At 54.8% G+C, this 26405-nt stretch overlaps 2 protein-coding genes across 3 annotated transcripts; one reads left to right on the plus strand and one right to left on the minus strand.

Annotated features, from left to right (window-relative positions):
• Positions 1 to 1809: 1809 nt before the first annotated feature.
• ABCC10 (ATP binding cassette subfamily C member 10) lies at positions 1810 to 24611 on the plus strand. 2 transcript variants are annotated; one of them, XM_019738438.2, is made up of 22 exons: positions 1810 to 1936; positions 2223 to 2394; positions 4417 to 5632; positions 6996 to 7223; positions 7829 to 7985; positions 8258 to 8367; positions 9952 to 10031; positions 10638 to 10809; positions 11940 to 12038; positions 12480 to 12669; positions 13387 to 13464; positions 13617 to 13811; positions 14301 to 14454; positions 14637 to 14826; positions 16585 to 16928; positions 17203 to 17372; positions 17862 to 18022; positions 18349 to 18602; positions 19562 to 19707; positions 19789 to 19886; positions 20091 to 20203; positions 20485 to 20955. In XM_019738438.2, exons 2-22 carry the CDS (start codon positions 2234 to 2236, stop codon positions 20636 to 20638), a joined length of 4470 nt encoding a protein of 1489 aa, XP_019593997.2. In that variant the 5' UTR covers positions 1810 to 1936; positions 2223 to 2233; the 3' UTR covers positions 20639 to 20955. The 2 variants fall into 2 exon arrangements, with proteins under 2 accessions (XP_019593997.2, XP_074189082.1); XM_074332981.1 differs by lacking the exon at positions 20485 to 20955 and adding an exon at positions 24437 to 24611 and having other exon boundaries at positions 1834 to 1936.
• On the minus strand, positions 20883 to 24687 carry DLK2 (delta like non-canonical Notch ligand 2). Its single transcript, XM_074332982.1, has 5 exons — positions 24564 to 24687; positions 24246 to 24309; positions 23071 to 23201; positions 22490 to 22634; positions 20883 to 21781 (listed from the first exon to the last, which is right to left on the minus strand). The coding sequence occupies exons 1-5, from the start codon at positions 24637 to 24639 to the stop codon at positions 21046 to 21048; spliced, it is 1152 nt and encodes a 383-aa protein (XP_074189083.1). The 5' UTR covers positions 24640 to 24687; the 3' UTR covers positions 20883 to 21045.
• Between the last annotated feature and the right edge of the window lie 1718 nt (positions 24688 to 26405).

A 26405-nucleotide genomic window follows, 5' to 3' on the forward strand; every position in this document is an offset into this window, starting at 1 on the left:
GTCCAGGTTTTGGAGAATTTGGCCAGCCTTCCATTCTCTGGATTGTGAATTTTCTAGTGACCAGTGATTTCCTCCTCTCCCTCTTCACCTCCTCTCCACACCTAGCTGTTACTCCACTTACCTCCAATTCCCCCAAGTGGAAGGAGACCAACTTGTACCTGTGGCCTCATTTTTTAGAAACCATATGTAAAATCTCTCTGGGAAACTGGGTGAAACTAGGGGCCAAACGATACCGAATGGAGGATTTATTTGTTTCAAGTGAGCTTTCCTACTCTATGTTCTGAGGAAAAGTAAGTTTGTTGGTTGTTTGTGACAGTCAGAAGGGATCCTATCAGGGGTGTGACTGTTGCCAAACTTCTTATTGAAAATTGGGACACTGGAATGTGATGAAAATGAGGAGACCATATCCTGCATCATCTTCCTCAGATGCTCATTGGGAACGCGGTCTCCTGGTGTGCCTGAGCACCAAATTGGCCATGGGTTGGGGTGGAAGGTAGCAATGGAGGAGGAGTAATCTTTAACAGGAGTATTAACTGCCCCTCTTACCCTCTTTTCAGAAGTAGCCTCTCTAAAGAGCCCTTTTGACCTCTGGCTCTTAGATCCCAACTCCTAAATTCACCGTATCCTGCTTGTACACATGCAATAAAACACACTTTAGCTTAGGCCTCTGTATAGGATGATGTATTTGTCTATGGTGGCTAATGTAAACTTTCAAATAGTTGCTCATTTGCAAATAGCTCTGTAGTATTGCTTAACTGTCTCCTATATTTCTTGCAAGTAGATAATTAGATACAGTGGCTGGCTCAGACTCATGTTAGATGTTTTTGGCAAGAATATTTTATTTTTCATAAGGAAGCATACAACGTCTGGTTGTCTCTCTTTTTGTGAGTTAGCAGCCGCTGATGGTCATTGCCTAAATGATCCATTAATTATTAGGGGTTGTGAAATGCAAACCTACATTTCTTAATTTGTAGAAATAAGAACATTAATTCCTGATGTTAGAGATACCAGCTTCTTGTTGGGATGAAATGCAGTAATCATCACTATTTGTTGAGCTACTTTTCTTTGGGCACTGTATATACTTGTGTGAAGTATATACCAATATCATGCCCAATAAATAAATAATACAACTAAGATGCAGAAGCAACTTGCCCAAGATCACACTGCTGAAAATCGATTTCAGGTCCCTCTAACAATAAAGCTTATGTCCTTCCTATTGCTTCTCTCAACGATTTATTTATTGCGGGACTAGCCTAAGCAAAGCACTTGCTCTAAGCACTTCAATTACTGAACTCCTTCAACAGTACTTTGGTATTGGTATTATTGCCCCCTTTGTACAGATAAAGAAATTGAGCTTCAAAGAGGTTAGGTAACTTCTCCAAGGCCTTGGAGTAAGAAGGAAATGGTGTGTGTCCCTGTAGCAAGCATGTTTGGCTTCCCAGCTCTGTAACCTTTAAGAATTAGAGAGTGCAATGCAGGTACCTGCTAGTAAACAGTAGACAGATGGGAGCAAGTACTCTACGTGAGAGCGTATGAATGTCGTTGCACTACAGCTCAGCCCACAGGCAAGTAAGGCAGCAAAAGCACGTGCAGACGCAAGGATGCCTCTCTGAGGCCCTCCGAAGCCGAGAGCGGTGCGCATGCGCGCAAAAGCTCTGCGCACGGGAGGGTGAGCCGCTCCTGAGAGGTCATCCCGCCTCTAGGGGGTGCCAGGTGAACGTGGCAGGCACCCCAACCCGGCAGGCAACACTCCCTTTTGCCTCCACCAGTGCTCTGGGTCTCGGGATCCGGTGGAAAGCAGTTCTTCGGGTTACAGGTTCCGGATCTCTGGCGGCGGGGACACGAGAGAGGGCGGAACGCAAAGGCCACGTAAGTGACCAGTTCATTAGTCCCTCAGCTCCACGCAGACAAACCACCTCCCTTTCTACCCTTCGAGGTAACGCGAAAATGGGCGGGGTCTTGCTTCGGGGCGGGATGCAAGGGGAGGTCCCAGGTGGAGGACTGGGTTGGAGGTCTGGAAACCCGGCTAGGACGCGCTGTCAGGGCCAGCTGTCAGGGCGTCTGACACCACCTTTGGTCAGCGTCCTGGGCGGCGTCCCGGCTCTCCCACTACCTCCGCCCCCGGGCGCCGGCTCCCTGCGTGGATCTCGCCCTTGGGGACGCGCGTTCCCCCCTTTCTGGGAGGAACGTTCCCTCCATCCACCCTCGGCTTTGCCCCGCAGGTGAAGCCTCCATGGAGCGGCTCCTGGCCCAGCTGTGCGGCACCAGTGCACTGCAGCCGCTCCCGGTGTGGGAGGAGGGCACTACGGGCCACTGCTTCACCCAGCTGGTGCTCAGCGCCCTGCCCCACGCGCTCCTCGCCGTGCTCAGTGCCTGCCACTGGGGCACCCCGAGGTGGGTAGAGACGGTTTGTCAGACATCTATCCACGCGTGCCTGCAGACCTCACCTGACACCCACATCTGCGCGGCAGTGTAACTAGAATAGTGAGGTCGCTGGAATAGCGCAAAAGTGGGATGAAATCTGGGTATTACCACTTTGCAGCAGTGTGGCCGTTTCGGGGCAGGTTACCTATCTTCTCTGAGCCTCCTAGCGTGTTGGGAGGTTTAAATCAAATAATATATTTAAGCTTATCGCGCAGTGCCTCGCACATTTTTAAAGGCCCGATGCATGGTAGAAATAATCACTTTTGTAGATTTTCAGATGCCCAAACACAACTGTCATGAATAGGAGGCAAAAATGGGTGAACAGTGATTTTAGCCAAAAAGGATAACTTGTATTGAAGTTGTAGGACCCGTTTCTCACCACGTCCTACAAAGTGGTGAAACCTGGGTGTTCCTAGGCTAAGGAAAGCATTTGTACAAAGCTGGAGAGGACGCTGTGGGTAGAAGAAAAGAGCAAAATCAAAACATTAATCCTACCTGGGTTTGAGGCTATAAAGTGCAGGTGCTAAACTCGCCTTGGTTTTGTGCTTAGTTCCTGTACGGCTAGATAGGTTAGTCTCACTCTGGTTACTGACAAGGCAGAAGGGAACTGTAGTCTCTGCCTTTGGGAGTCCCTAGTCTAAAGGATGGAATGTCTCCTTATCCAAGATGAATTAGGGGACTGATGAGTTGCTCCCTCTGGGAGGAGAAGCTTCGGTTCTGCTTGGGCTGGAAGGAATCCTGTTTTGTATCTTATATAGAATGACACAAAAGAAAAGAGACGGGTAGTCAGCTCGCACGGGCATCCACAGCTGCTCAGAGGAGTATCTAGTCTTTTGGGAACTCACAGTCTAAAGAGAGGGCAAGAAAGACCATCAGATAATCAATAGAAATTGTGGTTATCTCACTTCACTTATCAGACTTTTGTGCATGGTGGAAAAGGGTTAGAGAGAGCCAAAATCTCAGACAGGAAAGGATCTCAGAGAGCTTTGGGTTCAGAGTCTTCACTACTCACTCGAATGATGAAGAAAATGAGATGCGTAGAGAGAAAGAGACTTGCCCAAGTTCATGAGACTGTTGATGGCCAACTTGGGGCCAATGTACCGGCCTCCAAGTGTCCAATGGTCTTTCTTCAGTCTCCATGTCTTAGGAAATAGAATAATCAAAGGTTGACTTTTATTCCAATACACCCCCTCCAGATAACTGATCAGCTGGACTTTTTCAAGGAAACCTGAGGCATTTTCATCTACAGTTAAACTTTTTCAGTAACTCGCCCCTGCCAACAAAGGGAATAACAGATTCAGTCCTCTTTTTACATGAACTTTTAAGACATTCTAACATTTACTGCTGCAGGCATAGTTTCCTATACTTGATTTTTAATGCAGACATGTCACCTTTTTGTTTATTAAAAACATGTTTTGTATGCCAAGAAGATATAGACAAAACTGGAAAGAGGTTTTTCTTCAGCTAAAGGAGTCGCAGAATGATCCACACCCCTTTCTACAACCATTGGAGAGACAGAGAGTAGAATATTCTGAGGCTTCATAAAACTTAGGCTATAGTAGTAGAATACAGAAGGTGCACGTAAGTCAAATTTTTATTCACCTAATAGTGCTTCAGGTGAATGGAAAGGTTATGCTAGGTAGATACTTTGTGAAAATGAAGACTCATCCTGTAGTGGTTATCAGTATGAAAATGTAGGATTTTTTTTTTCTAATTAGAACCTTCATGTTTGGTACTACCTTAACTTAAAACTGTTAATTTCTATGGTGAAAGAATCATCAGAAATGGTGAGGGTGGGTTAGAAAATAGATTAGGTTAATCCAGAAAGACTTCCTGGGAGAGAAGGTTCCAGGGTAAAGTGGGGGTAGAAATAAGGTGTACAGGGCAGGAAAGGGAGTTGATTCCCTCTAGGGAAGTGAGTTATTGGAGGTATGTCTGGGCCCCGAGTCAGCCATGATGTGCCTCCTTTTCTCTTTTCCCTCTTGTCTCCAGGAGTCCAGCTTACAACCTACCCTGCAGTCCTGGTTGGCGCCTCCGACTCATAGCCGCCTTCCTGCTCTCCATCTTTCCATTGCTAGACATCCTTCCCGTTGCTTTGCCACCAGGGGCAGGCCCAGGGCCCATAGGGCTAGAGGTACTGGCAGGGGCTGTGGCAGCTATGGCCTGGATCAGCCACAGCTTGGCCCTGTGGGTATTGGCTTATTCCCCTTATGGCTGCTCCCGGGGGCCCTTGGCCTTGGCTCTGGCTGCCTTCCTGCCAGCCCCAGCCCTAGTGCTGACCCTGCTATGGCACTTCCAGCGAGGCACACTCCTGCCCCCACTTCTCCCAGGGCCCCTTTCCCGCCTGTGCATTCTCATCCTGCAGTTGGCTGCAATCTTGGCCTATGGACTGGGCTGGGCAGTCCCTGGGGGTCCTCGGGAACCCTGGGCCCAGCCCCTCCTGTCGGAAGGACAGGAACCTGAGGTAGCTGAAGATGGGGAGAGTTGGCTGTCACGCTTTTCCTATGCCTGGCTGACACCCTTGTTGGCCCGTGGGGCCCGTGGAGAGCTCCGGCAGCCCCAGGACACTTGCCGCCTTCCCCACAGGCTGCACCCAACCTACCTGGCCCGTGTCTTCCAGGCACACTGGCAGGAGGGGGCCCAGCTATGGAGGGCCCTGTACGGGGCCTTTGGGAGGTTCTATCTGGCACTTGGACTGCTGAAGCTGGTGGGGACCATGCTGGGATTCTCAGGGCCCCTGCTGCTGTCCCTGCTGGTGGGCTTCCTGGAGGAGGGGCAGGAGCCACTAAGCAATGGCCTGCTCTATGCCTTGGGGCTGGCTGGTGGGGCTGTGCTGGGTGCTGTGCTGCAGAATCAGTATGGATATGAGGTACGGAAGGTGACACTTCAGGCACGGGGAGCCGTGCTGCACATCCTATACCGAAAGGCTTTGCAGCTGGGGCCCAGACGCCCTCCTGCTGGGGAAGCCCTGAACCTACTCGGCACTGACTCTGAGCGGTTGCTTAACTTTGCTGGGAGCTTCCATGAGGCCTGGGGCCTGCCCCTGCAGCTGGCCATCACCCTCTACCTGCTGCACCACCAGGTGGGTGTGGCCTTCGTGGGGGGTCTCATCTTGGCACTGCTGCTGGTCCCTGTCAACAAAGTGATTGCCACCCGCATCATGGCCAGCAACCAGGAGATGCTACAGCACAAGGACGCACGGGTTAAGGTGAGGGGCTGCTTGATGTCCCTCAGCAATCCGGAGACCCCCACCCTGGTCCCCAGGTCTGGCCATGCATAGTGCCTGAGGGAGGAAATGTGATCTAGAAGCTAAGAGCTCAGGCTGCAGAAAAATAAGGGTTCACATCCCAACTCTACCACTTAGCAGTTTAATCGCCTCAGACGAGTCCCTTAACCTTTGGGCCTCCATTTCCTCATCTGCAAAATGAGGATAGCAGCCTGCCTTATACAGTCGTTGTGAGGATTGTATGAGATAATGCTCGGCACAGGGCCAGTCACAAAGTAAACCCTAAAGAAACGTGGCCCATATTATAATACTAGTTCACGTAATCCTAAGCAGCAACCTAGGAGGTAGGGTGACCTGTCTGGGACCAAATGAGTGTTTAGTGATTGAACCAGAAGCCAAGTCTCCCCACTCCTCATCTAGGGTACAGATCATCCCATAGCCGCATGTGGAGAGACCTAGGGGCACCCCAGCTGCCTCTTAGGGATGCGCTGTGGGGAAGAGAGTAGGTCACTCCTGCCTGGGACAGCCCTAGGTGTTAAGCGTCTGGCTGAATCAGTTCTGGGTTCTACAGTGATTGTGGGTCCCTTTCCCGAGGGGACTACAGGCTTGGGGTCCACACAGCATAGTTGTCAACATCTTACTGGAATAGCTCAGTAAGATGGGGTGAAAGGTATCCCTGATAGCTGGTGATGGCATGAGGCCTTTTCTCCTGCCCGTGGTAGCTATAGACGGGGTCTCCAGAGCCATCTGGGAAGGCTCCCAGTGCCTCCCTGGCTTGCAGGCTGGGGGTGTACAAATGTTAGGATCCAGGGAGTTTCTCTGGCCCTTGCCCATCTTGCCGGGGCCGATCAGCCTGTCTGACGCCGGGCTGTGATGTGGCTGCCACCCCGTCTGCTCCTATGGGAATAGTCCCCATACCACCCAAGCAAGGGCCAGCCTGGTGACCGGCCCCCGAAGCCCTTATCTTCTGGCTTTGGGATATGGTCCTTAGTCACTCATCTAATTGAAGGAGTCCTTTTACCCCCGTGGGTAACCTCTGGCACTTTCCACCACTTCATCTCCTAGGAAAGTGGGGGGATCCCGCTCTGACCTGCCCCCAGCTGGAGCATATGCAGGAGACGTAAAAAACTAGGAGGGGAAGCAACCAAGAGCTTGAAAGGGTTCGAGGGCAGGATTTCCAAATAGAGCTGAGGTGAGGAAGCAAACCAGCTAAAGGGAAGTACAGAGTCTCTGGGGGTTCCGAGTACTTGGCACCCTCTGCCAGGAGCCTGGGGAAGACGGGGCAGAGGAGAAGACACATGAGCAGTGTCTTCACTTCACACTGCTCTCTTGTCCCCGTCCTTAGCTCATGACAGAGCTGCTGAGCGGCATCCGGGTCATCAAGTTCTTCGGGTGGGAACAGGCTCTGGGGGCCCGAGTAGAGACCTGCCGGGCTCAAGAGCTGGGGCGACTCTGGGTCATCAAATACCTGGACGCAGTCTGTGTGTACCTGTGGGCCGCCCTACCAGTTGTCATCTCCATCGTCATCTTCATCACCTATGTCCTCATGGGGCACCAGCTCACTGCCACCAAGGTGAGGACAGGGTGGGGGGTGGCTGTGGGGAAGCAGGGGAGGGAGGCAGCAGCAAGAAGACTAAGGTGGAGGGGGAGGTGGGATCACGTTGGCTGGGAAGGAGGGAGGTGGATCCTTCACCTCCTTCACCTTTTCCAACCAAGGGAACATTCTCCGAAGGGATCTTTTTCTGGGGCCTTGGATACGTAATCCTTCGGTCTTTAAAGGCATTCCTTTTTTTCCTCTCTTCCTTTCTTTTCAACTTCTGGTCAGGCCCAAGCTCTGTGTTAGGTCCCATTAGTCTCATTCTGATGGCCTTGGGGGGAAAAAAATCCACGATGCTGGTTCTGGCCAGGGCCAGATGATGTTACTACTTAGAAATTCTGAGAATGTCTGAGAATGAGCTAGGCCTGTGTGCTTACCAAAGTACAACCTGGATTCCTGGAGGGATATCGGGAATTTCTAGGATTCTTGGAGTGGCCACCTTTGCCACCTCTGATCTAAGGATTGTCCAACCAGCTCCTCGGTTCTGCGGCTGCCCTGCTCTTCCCTCTCCAGACCTGTCCACGGGGCCACCCATAGAGCAGGCCTGCTGGTGCTTCACCCCCCTTTTCTACCCTACATAGGTGTTCACAGCGCTGGCACTGGTGCGCATGCTCATTCTTCCTCTCAACAACTTCCCATGGGTGATCAATGGCCTCCTAGAGGCCAAAGTGTCCTTAGAGCGGATCCAGCGTTTCCTTGACCTTCCCAACCACAACCCCAAGGCCTACTACAGCCAAGGTAATGGGAAGCTAGAGGGCAGAACCTGGCACAGGGTGAGGAGGGAACTGTAGCCCCCTGGGTACTATACATGGCTGCTCCCAAGAGGAGCCAGAGGCAGCAGAATCCAGGTAAAACAGGAGGCAATTTCCTGGGGGAGAATTGTCAGACAAAGACTGAGGCTGCATTAGCCCAGGGCAGGTAGATATGGGCGAAGCAAGCCAACGACATCCTCCCCAAGCAGGTGGGTGGTGGATTAGAACGCCACATTGAGTGGCTTCTTCCCTATTCAGATCCCCCCGCAGAGCCATCTACAGTATTGGAGCTGCACGAAGCCCTGTTCTCTTGGGACCCAGTTGGAACCAGCCAGGAGACCTTCATCAGTCACCTCGAAGTAAAGAAGGTTCGTTGGTCAGATAACCCAGGAAAGTCCCCAGACTAATAAGAAAGATGGCGACTCAGGGATAGAGACACAAGGATGGAGCCAATCTAACTCGATGGCCCAGTAGCTCTAGTTACTGAGGGAAGGACTGGAGGCTCTAACTGGGGACGAGATGACACTTCATCTCTGAATGTCTCAAAATTCCACATAGTTTTTACAGAGTCGTCACGTCTCTCCCTGGTCTTGGGACAGCTCACACCCACCAGTCTAGACCAATAAGTGTGTCTGCCTCCTGGGTCCTCCATGTCCCCTAGAGGCTATTGAGTTCAGAACAGACCCCAGAGCTTATCCAGCATTTCACCCAGGCTGGCGGGGGAGGCTCGGCAGCCTCTTCTGAGAAGGATTTTGCAAATGGGATAATCCAGCCTGGTGAAAGGAATCATACCTGTGACTCACACCACAACATACATCCTCAAAGAAGCACTTGAAAGAACATTCCTGGCAGGAAAGCAACCCCAGTCCTGAGTTTTCACTCTCCTCTGACCCCTGTCCAACCCTTTGCCCCACAGCTCAACCCCGTGTTCTCCAGTGGTTCCTGAACTGCCTCCACACATTTGGCTCGCATTTCTGGCTTGAGCTGTATGTTTTGTTTTCCTCTTAGTTCAGGCAAGACAAGGCTGGAATTTTTCAAAGGAATTTTACTAATGTGTCAGTTGGGGCTTTTTGGGGGGTATAAGTCATAGAAACTCACTGGAGCTAGCTTAAGCAAACAAGAATGTATAACAAAGATATAGAGATGAATTGCAGAATCCACAGGCAAGCATACAGCCCAATCTCAGCAGCAGCCAGAACCAGGCCTCAACTTGCAGGACTCTCCCCCGTCCTTTCTCAGTGTTTGCCTTGTTTTTCTCTGCGAACCCACTCTCCATGAGCAGAAGAGGTGACTGCAGAGAGCCCTCCCACTTACAGGTTGCAGCCAGAAAGAGGGAGCCAGGGAAGGGTCTCAGATTTGCTGGTGCCCACTTGTAGATGGGTCAATCCTGCCTGGCAGGGTGGGGGCATCACAGACAGAGCTTCTGGGAGCCCTGCCATTTCTAGAGAAGGAACTTTCCCCTCCTCCTTTTTGTACAGGGAGGTAGCTCCATGAACGTTTGTTACAACTGAGAAGGGAATGGAACACAGAAATTTTGAAACAGTAATGGGCACTTCTGAGAACATTGCGTTTTGCCTTGAGATATCAGAAGTGTAGCCTCAGGCGGACTTACCCAGCCCAGTGGTCAGGCTCCAAAGCCTGGAGCCCTTATCTCCTCTCCCCATTCTGGGAAGCCTGCCTCAGAGCTTTCCTTGGAAGTTCCTTGGCAGATTTCCTCCCATTCTCTGGCATGCTGCTACTCTCCAGAGGCTCTTCACATAGACAGTGAAACCGATAGCTCCTCTGGGTAGAGAATAAAACACCCTCCTTTTCTAGGTCCAGCACAGCTCAGCCTAGGCAATGGCAAATTATCTCCCTACAGACTAACGGGGGCCTAGAAGAAGCCTCCGTGGGATGATTGGCAGCCCAGAGCCTCAGGAGACCTGACACTTACTTGTGTGGCTTTTTTGCAGGGTATCCTGGTGGGCATTGTGGGGAAGGTGGGCTGTGGGAAGAGCTCGCTGCTGGCCGCCATTGCTGGGGAGCTCCACAGGTAAGCAACCTCCAGCCCCGCCGTCTTTGGCTCTGCCCTTTGCAAACACCTAGCCCCTGCTATGTGGTGGACACCTTTTTTAGGGGCCAGAGATGCCAACATGAAGAAGGGGGAGACAGTCAAGGAAGTGAATTATCATCATCTTCACACCAGAGTGTTATTAGTGCTATAATAGTGAGTGAAGAAATAAATGGAAACATCCAGCATCAGCTACTCTTTGGGAAAATGTGGTTGTGCAGGGAAGGGATCCAGAGAGGAGCTGGGGTATGAAGGAGGCCCTTCTTATTTTATAATGAGACTGGATGAGGACAGGGTGGTAGCCACATTCTCTTCTGAGCTTCTGAGCACATCTAGTTATGACAGCTGCTTAGCTGCAGCCAAAGAGCAATTTCTTCCCTTCCCAGTCCAGAATGAGCCTACAGCCTCATTTAGGACTTCCCCTCAGTGGCTGCCAATCCAGAGAGCCCTGTGACATGAAGGGGGACCCTGTGAAGAAGACAGCCATCTGGAGAGGCTTCTGGGAGACAGGGGCTGGGCATGGAGGGACTCAGTCTGGAGCCAGCCCCCCCCCCCCCCCGCCCATGCTGCTGTCCTGGCTCTCCGCAGGCTGCATGGACGGGTGGCTGTGTGGGAGTTGTCCAAAGGTTTTGGCCTAGCCACCCAGGAACCCTGGATCCAGTTTGCCAGCATCCGAGACAACATTCTCTTTGGGAAGACATTCAATGCCCAGCTGTACAAGGAAGTGCTAGAGGCCTGCGCCCTCAATGACGACCTCAGCGTGAGTACCTGGCCCCGAAACTTCTTGGCTGCCATCTGCCACTGGTTGCTCTGAGAAGGGGTTGCTTCTACTCAGCCATTACGTACCTAGGACTAGCTGTCAGGCTTTGGTCCTCCCCAAGTGTCCAGCTGCTCCGTTCCCTGTTCTGAGTAGGACCCAGAGGGGAGGTGGGGACTGGGTGTTTCACACAGCAGCTGGGGGAACCCTGAGGCTGGGAAGGGTTCCCTATGAGGCCCTCCCCTGCCTCCCACTGGGAAAATTTGGGAGAGTCAAGGTTACTCTAGAAAGCCTGGCAAACCCATTAGATCCCTCACATCCAGAGTAAATTTAGGGCGGGGAGGTGGGGGGCAGATTACAGATTTCTCCCATGACTTCCACACCCAACCCCCACGCCCCCTGCAGGACTACTTTCACCACTACCCTGTCCAGGTAAATGTGGTACTTCCCTGGAAAGGACCTTTGACTTTGGCCATTGGGCATCCTATGTCCATTTATCATTTGTTTCTACATCAAGCATTTCCCAAATGTCTACTGGGTACCGGGAACTGTTCTAGGCACTAAGAAAAGAGATGAATAGCAAAGCTTTTCCCTTAGGGGACTCACCATCTGGTGGGCCACAGGTGCTTCTTCTGGTATGGGGACACCCCAGCTAAGATTACTCCTGAGACCATAGGAACATCAGGGTAAATTCCTTCTTGAAAAACCTAGGGAAGTTTGCACGTCGAGTTTCCTCCTCCTCCTCCTCCTTCCCAGTTAAAAAGGCAGGGTCATGAGTGTGATGGAGTGGTGAAGAATCTGTGTTTGTGTCCCGCCCCTTACTAGCTGTCAAACAACCGTGGGCAAGGTAGTGACTCTGTCTGAGCTTTGGTCTCATCTGTGAAAAGGAAATGATACCTTCTTCATAAGGTTGTCATGGGGATCAGATGCAATGATGCCTGTAAAGTGCCAAGCACATAGTAAGTGGTTAATAAATGCCAGTTGGTATTGGAATTATGAATTATTGCCTCTGGCTTCTTAACCCCATATTCAAGTGCAGTTTTTTCAAGCTCCTTGGCTTGAATGGGGATAGGAAATGGGGTAGAAAGTACTGGGAAGCTCCCTGACCAATACTGGGGGACCTGTCCCATCAGATCCTTCCTGCTGGAGACCAGACAGAGGTGGGGGAGAAGGGTGTGACCCTCAGCGGGGGACAGCGGGCCCGGATTGCCCTTGCTCGTGCGGTGTACCAGGTAAGTTAAAGGGGGGGCAGTCGGAGCGTTGGGAGCTTGGCAGAGAGGAATGGGATGAGGATATTGGGGATATTTTCATCAGCATCTGATTTCTTCCCTCACCCCTTCATGCTCCTGAGGTGTTGGTCCCTTGGCCATCCCACTCCTCTTTTGTAGATTCAAGGTAGAACTAGAGGCCCTTTAAAAAGCGGTATGTGGCTTGAAGCGCTGGGACCCAGCGAGGCTGAGCACTGGCTCTGGGACACTGGTCTTGTTTGACTGGAGGGAAGTCCATCGTCAGGTCTCACCTCCTTCTCTACTGCTGTAGGGGTAGCACCCAGAGTTGCCCTGAACCGTCTTCTCTGACTGCCTCTGACTGAGATCACATCCTAGGACAGAGGTCTGGGTTTTCTCCAGAGGACCTGGGACTTGGTGCCCACGGTGCCCCCCACCTCTCTCTAGGAAAAGGAACTCTATCTCCTTGACGACCCTCTGGCTGCCGTGGATGCTGATGTGGCCCACCACCTGCTGCACAGGTGCATCCTGGGAGCACTGAGCCACACCACGCGGCTGCTCTGTACCCACCGCATCGAGTACCTGGAGAGGGCTGATGTGGTGCTGCTGATGGGAGCCGGGCGCCTCATCCAGGCTGGTAACGTGGGCCGCCAGGGCGGGAGCGCTGTCAGCTGAGTGAGGGAGCCATCCACCTTTGTGTGACAGGGGAAGAGGGAAGATGGATGGTGGACGGCAGACTCTGCCACCCCCTCCGTGTGTGGCCTGGGCCCAGGCATCCTTTGGTCTAAGGGGAGCCTTCACAAAATTGGCGTGAGGAAATGAAGAGCAGGAGGGAAAGGAGCACACTGGTGAAAAGCCACTGGATGTGGGACTTGGGCTTGGGGTGCTCCGAGGCCCAGGGTCTCTGAGAACAGTCAGATGTGTTTGGAGAAGAGAAAGCAGTCAGTTTTAGAATAGTCTTTTCATTAAAAACAAAATGAAAAAACAACTGAAGGAGTATTACCCAGAGGGACATGAGCATCTGTGAGTTCACTGGGAGAGACCCAGGAGGCCATGAGGCACCACCAGAGTGTTAGGAATTTTGTGTGGCGTGAGGAAAAAGCTCGGCAGTGCTTCTGGCGTGACTGTGACTCTCCTTCTAGGGGGGAACATTTTCTGTCTGAGCTGATTGGACTCCAGACACAGAGGGATGGACTTGATGACCCTGCTCAGTCTGGGGGTCCAGGGCAGGGTCCTGCTAGGACGGGTCAGGGAGGAGGTCCAAAGAGAATGGGATGTGGATTGGCACACAGAGTTAGAAAAGCCTAGTATATTCTCAGAACAGCCCCTCCTGATCTCCCCTGCTGCCTTCCAGGGCCTCCCTCTGAGATCCTGCCATTGGTACAAGCTGTCCCCAACGTCTGGGCTAAGGACGGACAAGAGTCTGATGCAGGTATGGCCCAGGGGTGGGAGGAAGAGGCTTGCCCCTCACCCCACACTGTAGAGATAGGCTGTCTCAGAGCTGCTCTGCCCGTCTGATATACTGAGGTTTTCAGCTGTCATCCTGGAAGTTCAATTCCCCCTCTTCCTCCCCGATCCTTCCAGCCACAGACCAGTCAGCACAGAACCCAGAGAAAACAAAGGAGGGGCTGGAGGTGGAAGAGAGCCCATCTGGCCGCCTGCTGCAGGAAGAAAGCAAGAAGGAGGGCGCCGTGGCCTTCCACGTGTACCGCGCCTACTGGAGGGCCGTGGGTTGGGGCCTGGGCCTGGCCATCCTCTTCTCTCTGATCCTCATGCAAGGTAGGAGGGAAGCCTGGCGCCCCTTATCTCACCCACAGCCTCGTCTTCTAGGTCCCCATCACATCCATCACCTGCTACTCACCCTTACAAAGCCCAGAGACTCAGCAGGCAAAGGCGACAGTTGGGACAAGAGGCCTGCCCCCAATTCTGAGAGAGTGCCAGAGATGCACTCTATATATAGATGTGCTCTATAGCCATATTCTGCCCCGTTCTGCAAATCCAAGATCAAGCTCTCCCCAGAGCTGAAGGGTCATGGGCCCAGGAAAGAAGAGCACACCAGGCAGGACACTGGATAGTGGCAAGGGGCAGGGGGACGGGGGGAGGGGGAGAGGTGGCTGGGGGAGGGCGCAGCGGGTGTTGAAGGGTACAAACCAGAGTGAAGGGCAGAGGAATAGAAAGAACGTGAGTCTCTCTCTCTCTCTCTCTCCCCTTTTCTCCCCCTCTCTCCCTGCTCTCACTCGCAACTTTCTCCTTCCCATCCCCACCCAGCCACGAGGAACGCTGCTGACTGGTGGCTCTCGCACTGGATCTCTCAGCTGAAAGAAGCCAAGAATAGCTCCCAGGAGGCACCAGCCCCCATCACCCCAGATTCCACAGGGCTCCTTTCTGCCCAGCTGCTCCTCTTCTCCCCTGGAAGCCTCTAGTGAGTGGCTGGGGCTGGGAGCAGGCCTGGTGCTCTCCCAGCGAGCGGTTACCAGGCAGGGAGAGTTGGTGCTGGTGTTCCAGAAGCTGTCGCTGGAGGCTGGGGAGAGGTGGTGTGGGGGAGGGGAGGACCCCCGAGGGACCCTACTTGTGGTTACCTACAGCCCCCTCCCCACTACCCAGCACCTCCGTGTTCCCACTGCCCAAAGCTGCCCCCAATGGCTCCTCAGACATCCGTTTCTACCTCACCGTGTACGCGACCATTGCTGGTGTCAACTCCCTGTGCACGCTTCTCCGGGCAGTGCTTTTCGCAGCAGGCACGCTCCGAGCAGCCTCCGCCCTGCATCGCCGCCTGCTGGGTCGAGTCCTTATGGTGAGGGGATGGGGGGTGGGCGTGGCATGGGGGCCTCCCAATACTTGGGCTCCATTGAGGGGGGGCATCCTACCTCCTAGTCCTTAGGAGAAAATAGCCCCTCACAGATAAGGGCAGCACTTGACAACTTGAGACCAGGAAAGGCCAAGAGCAGAGAGGCTGCCTGGGTTCAAATCCCGTTGCTCAAACCTATAGCTTTCTCATCTGGAACATGGGGAGAAGAGAATCTTCCTCAGAGTCACTTCAAGTGCAGAGGGCTGAGTTCACCACCCCTTAGTTCATGCAAGGCCCTTTATTTTTTTACTTATTTATCCATCCGCTTTTATCTGCATACCCAGTCTCCATTTCCCCTCCTTTCCTTGATGAGCAACGATTTTAAGTGTGTGTAAGATGTATCTTTTTGTCTTTTTGTGAAATGCCTATGTTTTGTGTACATGTCTTTTTACAAATGGCTTTCCATTTCTTACAATTTATTTTTTATGTAGGGCTGTTTGTAAGTTCCATCCTTGTCGCTATGTGTACATCTGTTCTAGTCTGTTGCGTACCCCGTAGCCTTCTTATGAGGATTAAATTCATTAGTACATGAAAAGTACTTAGGGTAGTACCTGGCACATACTAAGTGCTCAATTAGCAGTTATTATTAATGTTGTTATTGTTAAAAAGCCCTGTTTTGTCCATTATCTTATTTGGGCCTCATAATAACCCAATGAGATAGGTACTGTTATCCGCATTTTGCAGATGAGAAAACTCAGGCTCTGAGAATGTACGTGGCCTGGGCAAGGCTGGTTCCACCGCGATCCAGGCTGTGAGCCTAGTACTATGTGGGTCTTTGCATCACCTCCCAGGGAACAGCTGCCCACTGTCCTCCAAGAGTCAAAGAGGGGACGTCTTCAGGCGGTGAAGGAATTAATTTCACATAAACTGGCCTTAGGTGGTACTTCAGAAAGTCCTTTTACGTCTTCTGCCATAGGATAGGAATTTCCCCAAGACAAGACAGAAAGTAGGGGGACAGGGAAGGCGGGGAAATGGCAAGGATGCTGTTTTTGAGACTGCCTCCCAGTAGTAGCCAGAGAGCTACAGTCACTAAGCACTTACTCCACGCCAGGCCGGCTGTGCCGCTATGTATGGCCTTTAATCCCACTAATAGCCCTGGGAGGTACTGCTCCGTTATTATCTCTCTCTTTTCTTTTCAATCCCTATTTTTGAAGTGAGGAACAGGGGTCTTTAAGAGATTGAGCCTCTTGCCTGGGGTTTCACACCCCTACTAAGTGACAGAGCTGGGATCCCAGTAGCGGTAGGACTCCAGAGCCTGAGCGCTTCACCCCATGTGCGAGGGGACTGACTTTGGCTGCTGCCCTCGCCGCTCTGTCCAGCCCTGGGCCATCAGCATGATCCTGCTGACATCTAACTAAATCTCACCCACCCGTCTGACGTCCTCATCTTCCAGAGACAGATTAGCTCTCTGCCCTTGAAAGGGGAGTAGACCGGTGTAGCATAGAGGTAAAGGAATGGCCAGGATGGCCTCTCAGGGTCACCACTGGCCAGAAGAACAAGGAGACTCTATCCTGCTCGCCCTGGCCCATGCTTCCTCCAGACCCCGCCTGCCCCTCCTCTCTGCCCCCAAACTCTGGGGACACGTTCCTCCCTTCCCATTCTCTACCTTGGGCCTTTCTCCCCACCCCACCTCCCCACCCAGGACTGTCCCCAAGCCCTGTTCTGACAGGCCCTGCCCTTGCCCAACCATACCCCTTCTCCCAGGCACCAGTGACTTTCTTCGACTCCACACCCTCGGGCCGGGTCCTAAACCGCTTCTCCTCTGACGTGGCCTGTGCGGACGACAGCCTGCCCTTCATCCTCAACATCCTGCTGGCCAACACGGCCGGCCTGCTGGGCCTCCTGGCCGTGCTGGGCTCCGGCCTGCCCTGGCTGCTGCTGCTGCTGCCGCCTCTGAGCGTCGTCTACTACCGCGTGCAGCGCCGCTACAGGGCCTCCTCCAGGGAGCTGCGGCGTCTGGGCAGCCTCACCTTGTCTCCACTCTACACCCACCTGGCCGACACCTTGGCCGGCCTCCCCGTGCTCCGGGCCGCGGGGGCCACGGACAGGTGTGTGGAGTCTGCCTCTCCCAACCAGAGCCAGGAGGATGAGATGCTGGGGGGGAGGGGAGCAGGTGGACCTTTGAGAAGAAGGGCCCCTGGGGGAAAGAAGGAAGAAACAGAAAAAAGGGATACTGAGGCAGAGCAGATCCTCTCTGAAAGAGCACGCTGGCCTCTCCGTACCCGGAGGTGAAGCTTGAGGGTATGTGGATCAGCTCCAAGAAGGAGACTGAGCTGGTCAGTGCATCAGGAGGGCTCTCACGTCCCTCCTGACCTCCCCCAGGTTTGAGGAGAAGAATCAGAGACTCCTGGAGCTAAACCAGAGGTGCCAGTTTGCTTCCAGTGCCGCCATGCAGTGGCTGGATATTCGGCTGCAGCTCATGGGGGCCGCAGTGGTCAGTGCCATTGCAGGCATCGCCCTGGTGCAGCACCAGCACGGCCTCGCCAACCCAGGTACCACCCTGGGGCCCTTCCCTCTTGCCGCATAAGCATGTGATTCCCACCCCTGCCCCAGACCGCTCCCTGTACTGTCTCCCCAACACTCTCACCTCCCACCCAGGCTTCCCTATGAGGATGTGTTGTAATTCTCCTGCCCCCCTGTTTTAGAGTTGAGGAAACTGAGTCTGAAAGAGTGATTCGCCCAGATGATGGTGGATCTTGGACTAGAGCAAGTCTTCTGACCTCCGCTCCTTCCCGCTCCACCCCCACCCCCAGCACTCTGCCAGGCCCACCTGTCCTCCTTCATAGGCTCTCCAGGCCCCCTCCACTGCCTGGCGTCTAGCCTCTGGGGGTCCTGGTCTGCTGCTGGCATCCTGCTCTTCTGCTGGCCTCCTTTAAATGCCCACAATCCACAGCGTGGGCTTCTCCGGTCTGCCTCAGCCCTCCCCACACGCATCCCAGTGTCCACACCTCCCGTAGTGTCTGGTGCTCCTCTCCCTCCAGGACTGGTAGGCCTGTCACTGTCTTACGCCCTGTCCCTGACGGGCCTGCTCTCGGGCCTGGTGAGCAGCTTCACACAAACCGAAGCCATGCTGGTGAGCGTCGAGCGGCTGGAGGAGTATTCCTGTGACCTTCCCCAGGAGCCCCAGGGCCAGCTGTCACGGGTAGGCCTGCACCCCAGCCCCAGGCCTGGGCGCTGGAACCCCGAAGGACCTTCCGATGGCCCCAGTCTCTTCCCGAGTTCCTTTCCTTTCACTCCTCGCCACTGTTCTCAGCTCCTCTAATGTCCCCATGTGATGTCCCCTTTCTTCACCGTGACCCTCATCTTTGTGTGCATTCTCGCCATCTCTCCTTCACTTGCCCTCATGTCCCTCACCTTTCCTGTCATGCCATCCATTTATTATTTTCCCCTCCTTCCACTCTCCAACACCCCCTTTCCCTCCCCATGTTTCCCCATTTCTCTGTGTCTCCCACCCATGAACCCCACCAGCTAGGCGCTGGCTGGCTGACCCAGGGAAGCGTGGAGTTCCAGGATGTGGTGTTGGTGTATCGGCCAGGGATGCCACACGCCCTGGATGGGGTGACCTTCCGCGTGCATCCTGGAGAGAAGTTGGGCATCGTGGGCCGCACCGGCTCCGGCAAGTCTTCCCTGTTGTTGGTGCTCTTCCGGCTGCTGGAGCCCAGTTCCGGGCGAGTGTTGCTGGACGGAGTGGACACCAGCCAACTGGAGCTGGCTGAGCTCAGGTCTGGGGCAGGGAGAAGAGGGGAACCAGACTGCTGGCACTTAGAGGCAGGCCCAGCCAGGAAAGTCTTCCATCACCTCAGGGCAGCCAGAGCCGAGTAGGGCTGAGACGGAGAATAGGACAGGTCGGCGAGGATAGTGAGCTCCCAGTGCTCAGCTCCAGGGTCATAGCTGGGGTCTCAAGGTCTTCAGTCTGACCCAGGCCCACCTTTCCAGCTTCATCTTGCTTGAACTTCCCAGCATACGCTCTGCACTCTAGAGCACGGGTCAGTGCGTTTTGAATCACAACCTCCCTGGTGCTATGCCCAAGATACGCATCCTCTTAGCCCTCAGGCTTGGCAGGTGGTGCTCAGGACAGCTCGAGACTTGGGCCAGTTGCCCTTGGCCACAAGTGGCCACATCTTGGACTAAACATCTCCCCGTACAACCCCCAGGTTAGCTTAGTATCATGACATGGAAAAGGCAGGGAAGCTCTGTTCTAAAGCCCATTGTGGATTCCACGCCCTGGCCCTGGCCTTTCTACCTTCTCGTCTCACCTGTGGTGGCCTCATATTCTAGTCTGCCACCAGGCTCCACAGGACCCATTCCAGACTCTCTACCCTTGAAGTGTCCCCTACACGTTCAAACTCTCTGTTCACTCCTTGCCACCATTGCTGTCTTGGGGACTGCTGGCGTCAGTGCCACATAGTTAGCCCGCTCTTGTTTTCTATGTTTTGTTCCTCAGTGAGATATAAGCTCCTTAAGGAAAGAGTCTAGGACTTTGGTGTCTGGTTTCCTCATAGCACCGGCATAGTTCTAAGAACATGGCTGACCAACTGGGGAGCAGAGTGAGAGTTATGTTCGGGTCTTCTTGCCAAGTTTTCCTGGAGGTGCTAGACCTATAGCTAAACGCTGTGCTGGGAGCAGAAGTGGCCACATCTCCAGCCTAGACCCTGTGTCCTGTTCCCTTCTTGCCCCCCAGATCCCAGCTGGCTATCATCCCCCAGGAGCCCTTTTTGTTCAGTGGGACTATTCGGGAAAACCTGGATCCCCAGGGCCTGTACGAGGACAGGGCCCTGTGGCAGGCCCTGGAGCAGTGCCACCTGAGTGAGGTGATCACATCCATGGGTGAGTACCACGTCCCACCCTGCAGGGTGGAAGAGGAGGGAGCAGGGAGAGGCCTGGGGATGAGGATGCTGTGCCTTGCAGGTGGTCTGGATGGTGAGCTGGGCGAGGGGGGCCGGAGCTTATCGCTGGGGCAGAGGCAGCTGCTGTGTCTGGCCAGGGCTCTTCTCACAGATGCCAAGGTAAGGTGAGAGGAAGAGACATTTGAGAGGGCCGGGAAGAAGGCAGGGGCATGTTAGGGGTGAAGAAGTGGGTTGGGGAAAGGTCTTGGGGACCAAGTTAGTTTCCCTTTTAGAGCTGGAGGTGAGGAGCTGTAGGTGGGGCTGGGCCGGCTAGGAGGTGGGGGCTGGTGCTTGGGCAGGAGTCACCCCCTCCACATGTTACAGATCCTGTGTATCGACGAAGCCACAGCAAGCGTGGACCAGAAGACAGACCAACTGCTCCAGCAGACCATCTGCAAACGCTTTGCCAACAAAACAGTGCTGACCATTGCCCACAGGTGTGCAAGCGTCCGGCATGAGACTCTAATCAGGGCCTATGGTATCAGGGTTCCCAGGGGGCAGGGGCCCTAGAGATTCCAACCCCCCATGAACCCCAACTCCTCATTCTCATAGCACATTGTCTGAGGGACCTGCAGCCCCCATCCCATAGCACTGAGCCAGGGGTAAAGCCTGTAGGTAGACCTGTGCTGTCCAGGGGAGGACAGGAGGGGACGCGGGTCAGCTTTCTGCTTTAGGGCATTGTCCCCCATGCTGCCACTGACCGCCTGCTCCCACACAGGCTCAACACCATCTTGAACTCAGATCGGGTGCTGGTGCTACAAGCAGGGAAGGTCGCGGAGCTGGACTCCCCTGCCGTCCTGTGCAACCAGCCCCACTCGCTGTTCCAGCAGCTGCTGCAGAGCAGCCAGCAGAGATTCCAGTCCTCCCCCTGAGGGCCCTCCAGGGTCTCCCCTCTGTCCTACCCCTGCTGGGCGGCTTAGAGCTGGCTGCTTGTTTACATTCTCTTCCACGGCTCTACCTCAGCTGGCACTTCCCCAGGGGGGAAAAGGTGCCCTGCGTTCCTCTTTGGGAACCACTCTTAAGGCAGAGGCCCACGGTTCTCTGCAGAACCAGGCCTCTGCTCTGGCCCTCTTACCTCTGTGACTCCAGGCAGGTTTTTCTGGCAAAGGAGCCCACTTACACTTCCCACAGTTTTATTGGATAAAATTCCCATCTTACATTCTGTGTATTAAAAAAATAATATTTCTGGTGTGAGGCTGCTGAGGGGTGGCAAGAGAGGACCACTCCAGTCTGAGGGGCAGAGGAGGTGAAGGAGGGGGCAGGAAAGCCCCCACATCCATCACAGTGCTGTGGTCTTTCCAGGCTCTGGGGGCAGGTCAGGCAGCAGGGGGAGCCCCGCCGGCAGCATGCTAACCTGACACTCCTGGTCCTGGCGTGCGGGGGCGTAGTGTGGGACAGGGTAGCAACAGAGTCCAGGGGGACAGACACCCCGGCGCCAGGCCCTCAGGGTCAACAATGCCGTGGACAGGATCAGGGCAGCAGTGAGGGCCCCAAACACCACCACGGCCACCAGGCTAGACTCACCTAGCCCGGCCTCTTGCCTCCGCACCACCTCCTTCACTGAGATTCGCAGCAAACCAGCCCCCGCACTGTGGGGGACAGGTCCCGTGGCTGGTACCACCACTGCCGAGGTGGGCCCCAGGGAGGTGTCTGTGGTGGTGGCGGGGTCTGGGACAGGTAAGACTAGCTCACACGTCTTGCCGCCATAGCCACTGGGGCAGAGACAGTCGAAGTCATGGACACGGTCCCGACAGCGGGCCCCTCTCTGGCATGGGCGGCTGGCACAGTCATCCAGGTTGACGGTGCAGAAGCGTCCAGCAAAGCCCTCAGGGCAGAGGCAGGAGAAGCGGTTGATGCCGTCCAAGCAGGTGGCGCCATTAGCACAAGGCCGCATCAGACAGTCGTCTACATTCTCCTCACAGCGGGCACCCACAAAGCCCGCCAAGCAGCGGCAAGTGAAGTTGAGGGCAAAGCCCTGGTCGTCCTGGCACAGCCCGCCATTCTGGCATGGGGAGCTGGAGTGGAGGTGGGAGAGGGCATGGATACGAACTCACACCTGTGTGGTAGCCCAGATCGGCTTCCTGACTGCTGCCACCCCAACACACACACCCCGCACCCTCATCCAGCTACGTCACCTTGAGCCACTCTGAGCCTCGAATGCTTCATTTTAAAAATGGGAATACAAGTAGTACCCAGCTTCCCAAATAGTGAGGGTTCAGTGAGATAACCCAATGCCAAGCAGTCAGCATGGGGCCTGGTCCAAAGGCAAAGCTCAAGGCAAATATGCTATTATCCTGACAGACTCTCAGGCCAGCGGCGGAAACGAGGACAAGTCCAGCCCTGCTGCCCGTTTCTTTATACACACAATGAGGCATAAGGCTGCTGTGTGGAACATTTTTAGGGGCTGCATGGCAGCTTTCCTCAGAGGATGAAGGGAATCCTCGGTCCTCTACCTCCCCACAAGCCCCTCCACACACATTAATTTGTTACAGCTCCTGTAGATTTTTGCTATTGAAGAAATGGTGCGGGTGGTATAAAAAAAACCTAAGAAACTCTGAACTAGGGACTCTTTGGCAGGCTGGGGTTTTATCTTTTGTTGCCCCCACGTGGGACTTCCGGCCCTCAGCCCTAATACTTCACCATCACCTTCTCAACAATCCTGCCTCCTCCTGGGACCAGCTTCTCATCCAACCTCACCCACACCCCATGGGGCCAGCACTCACCCTGCCTGCTCACAGGGTCCCGTCTTGCGTTCACAGTCCCGCCCATGGAAGCCTGGTGGGCACACACAGTGGTACTCGCCACCCCCATCATATATGCACTGGCCTCCGTTCCGGCAGGGGGACTGCGTGGTACAGATGTGCTCATCTGGAGAGGAGACAGCGAAGGCTCTGGGATAGCCCCTTACATCTGCAGACCTGCCCAGGTCCCACCCATGGCTCACACTGCAAACCCACCCAGGCTGGTAGGGTGCAGTGGGGGAAAACAAGACTGAATTTGGTGTCGGGGCTCCTAGCCCTGGCAATGTCAGTCTGTCTCACAGTAACTTTGGGCAAGTTGTATCTCATCTGTGGGTCTCAGTTTCCTCATTTGTAAAATGAGTACTGTTTTCGGCAGCTGCCTTGCCTACCTCGCAGGGTTATGTTGAAAGCCAATTCAGACAGCAGATAGGTATGAAGTCTAAAATGATACCATGTGGAGGATTTGAGCTGGACACAATAGGTGCTCAATAAATACGGATGGATGTTCTCCCAAGACACATGGGTCCCCTCCCCAGACCAACAACTACCCTCTACTCCCCTACCTTTGTCACAGAACTTGCCTGCCCAGCCACTGTGACAGATGCACTGCCAGGGCTGATGGCAGGAACCATGCTGGCAGCCAGGCATTTTCACACAGCGCTCACAATGCAGCCCCTCCCAGCCTGGGTCACACCTGATGGGGAGAAGAGCAGCGTCAGGGCTCTGGGTAGGGGGATGTGAGGAAATGAAGGCAGCAAGCAGGGCTTTTAGAAAACAGGACGTAGTCCCTTAAAGAGAAGCAGGCCTATCCCAGGTGGGTGCAGGATCATAGGCCACCTATGTGGAATCAGACCGTCAGACACCTGCATTCAAGTCCCGGTTCTGCACTTGACCGAATCTTTATGAGACCTAGTTTTATCGTATGTAAATTGGGATACACCTGGCAGGGATATATTGAAGAAGAACCTAAATAAAATGACATCCGTAAATGCCCCCAGTACCACTCCTGGCATGTTTGAGGAGCTCAGAGACTTTTTTTTTACACTTGATCTTAGCCAAAAGTCCGAGAAGCGATAGAAGAAACATTTTTTAAAAAAAGTAACCTTGAAAGGTCATTAGGACTATCTTCCTACCCTGATTCCAGGGCAACGGCCTGACCTATTTTTTTAAAAACCCACCAAAGATGGAGAGTCTGAAACATGCCCTCAGCAGCTTGCTCTGTCAGGTCATTTCCTTATATCCATCCAGACACATTTTCCTCTTGCTACAGAATTTGCCCAACCCCCACCCCAGTGAGTCAATTACTCAAATTCATCAAGAAAGATCCTCTTTCATAAGTGCTTCTCCGGGGCAAACCTCCTGGCAGCCTTTCTTTTCCAGGCTGAACCAATTTATATCTTTATTTCTCCCTTTCCTCAAGACTCCCAATCTCCAAATTCTCTCAAGCTTCAGGTCTTTCTCCTGGTATCTTGAGGAGCAATGTTTCAGAATTCCTGGATCAGACTTGGAAGAGTAAAGTGGGGAGATGTAAGCTGGAAGAAGGAAAAAGAGGCAAGGAGAAGGGAACTGGGGGGCGGGGGAGGCTGGCTAGTCTGCCTGTGTGCCATGAGGGCATGGAGAGTAAACAGTAGGTCTTAAACCCCTAGACGCTCCGCCCTGGGCCTTAACCTGGTTGTGGGTATGAAGGGCTGGGAAATGGGGCGCAAAGGGTTTAGGAGCACGTGCTCAGGAGAGGTACCTGCAGGAGCCATCAGGCGCACAGCAGCCATGGGCCAGGTCACAGTGGGAGCTGCAGTCATCGGCTGCAAGAGATTGATTATGGGAAGGGTGAGCCCGGGGTCCGGGTTGCGCTCTGAGATGCGGGGTCCCGGGTATTGGGTGGGCTCAGGTTTGGGGCAGGGGATGACAGAGATTCGTCCTATTCCGAAGGGACAACCTGGGTCTCACCAACGCCGCGGGTCGGAGTGGCTGTAGTGCAGTCTCTGACCGGCAGAGGTCAACATGCAAGCAAGGGACGGCCAGAGACCGCTGCGACCTGAGCCCGGAGCGCACTCACCTCGGGCAGGCTGAACGGGTGCCCCCAGGATGCACAGCAGGCACATGAGATGTAGACAGCGGCAGCCGCTGAGCATGGTCAGCGCCGGCCCCAGGAGGGACGGACGGATGGACGGCCGGACGTGCGGACACCTGTGGGACAGCACAGGCTGGGAGGCGATCGGACGCGGAGATAGAGGCACGGCACCTGTTCCTGTTCCAAGTGACAGGAGCCGAGGGGTAGAGGGGCGTCCAGACAGAAGAAGTGGGTGCGGGCAACGGGCGGGCGGGGGCTGGGAAGGGTTGAGCTGGCAAGGGCACGGGGGAACAGGACCCGGAGCGAGCTCTGTATGAAGGGGATGAAGGATGGACAGCGCGAAGCGAAGTCAGGGCGCAGGAAGGGCCGGGGCTGGGAACGCAGCAGAACGGAGGAGTCCGCGGGGATGCAGACAGCGCCGAGAGGCAGTCTCCAGCACAGAGGGCACGCGGGGGCCGGTTCCCGGCAGTGAGCAGTCTCCAATCCCACCCCCGACTCCAACCAGGACTTGCTCCCGCGTCCCCTTCCCATCTCCACCGCGTTGGGCTCGGCCGCGGCTTCCGGGCCTGGAGTCCCCCGAGCGCCTCTGCCCTCGCGATCCTCACCTCGGGCTCAGAGGCGGCGCGCCCGGGGCGCAGAGCGAGGCCGGATCCGACGGGCTCCGCCGCCGGGCCAAGCCAGGGCGCGGGGCCGCCCCTAGCGGGCCACGGGGCCGGGCGCCGAGGCGGCTGCCATGCGAGCCGAGCGCTCGGGAATCTGGGGCTCAAGGCGACCCCGAGCGGCGGCGGCGGCGGCGGCGGCGGCTCCTCACGCGCACTCAGGCCGCCTGCCAGGGGCGGCGTGTGCCGGCGGAGCCCGCCTCCCCTCTTCCCTCCCTGAGCTGCCGCTGGCCCGCCCCCCACCCGCCGGCGTCTGCCGCCAACCCCACTGCCACACACGGCTCACACCTCGCCGCGGCGCTCGCCCCTTCCTCCACCGCCTCGCTCTCCCCGGGCCCCCCCAACCCTCCGCTGCCACCTAACCTCTCCGAACCTCGCTTCCTTCATTGAAGGGAGGAAATTATGGGAGTCTAAGTGGGAGCTGACTATGAAGTGGCTGCCAGATGTGCGCAGCCGTATTATTCTCGCATCCCCGTTTTGCTGACCCGCGCCCCTCACCCCCTGGCCCACCTCTGCTCTCACCAGTCCGCTTCCCATCACGCTTCTCATATGTATCCCATGCACGCCCAGCGCACAGTGCCGCTCCCCGCCCTCCTCCTGTCACCCGCCCACGCCTCCTCCCTTTGTAAATCCTCCATCACCTGCTTCATCTGTCTGCTCCTCTCCGCGCCCTCCGCTTGTTTCTCTCCTCACTGCCATCCACAGCCTTCCAGGATCGACTCCGGCCGAAGTATCAGTCTGCCCCACCCCCATCCCTCCCTCTGTCAAGTCCGTCTTTCCCACCCCATTCCTTTTTGGGACCGTTACTGGGAAGCCTCCCTGTACTGGGAAGGGCCCTAACTCTGTGAGTGTGCCCCCCACACCAGTTCCCACTTCTGTACCCCGGATCACGTCCGTTCTTGACCTCAAGCGAATCATCAACTGCCCAAACCCCGAGGTCTGAGAGAGTTCTGTGGGGGGTCTGGGGGAGAACTACCCTTCAGGCTAGTGGCGCAGAGACATCCGTGTAAGGCAAGGACAGGAAACAGTTGCTTGTTTGCACAGGGCAAGAGGGCAGAGGTGAGCAACGCCACCGAAGCCTTCAGATCAAGATCTCACCCCTTTAAGTTCAAAATATTGGAAGGAGGACTCTCCAGTCCGTTCAGAGCAGCTTCCTACAGACACCCTC

Source organism: Rhinolophus sinicus, linkage group LG05, assembly GCF_036562045.2.
Source record: "Rhinolophus sinicus isolate RSC01 linkage group LG05, ASM3656204v1, whole genome shotgun sequence".
NCBI lineage: Eukaryota > Metazoa > Chordata > Mammalia > Chiroptera > Rhinolophidae > Rhinolophus > Rhinolophus sinicus.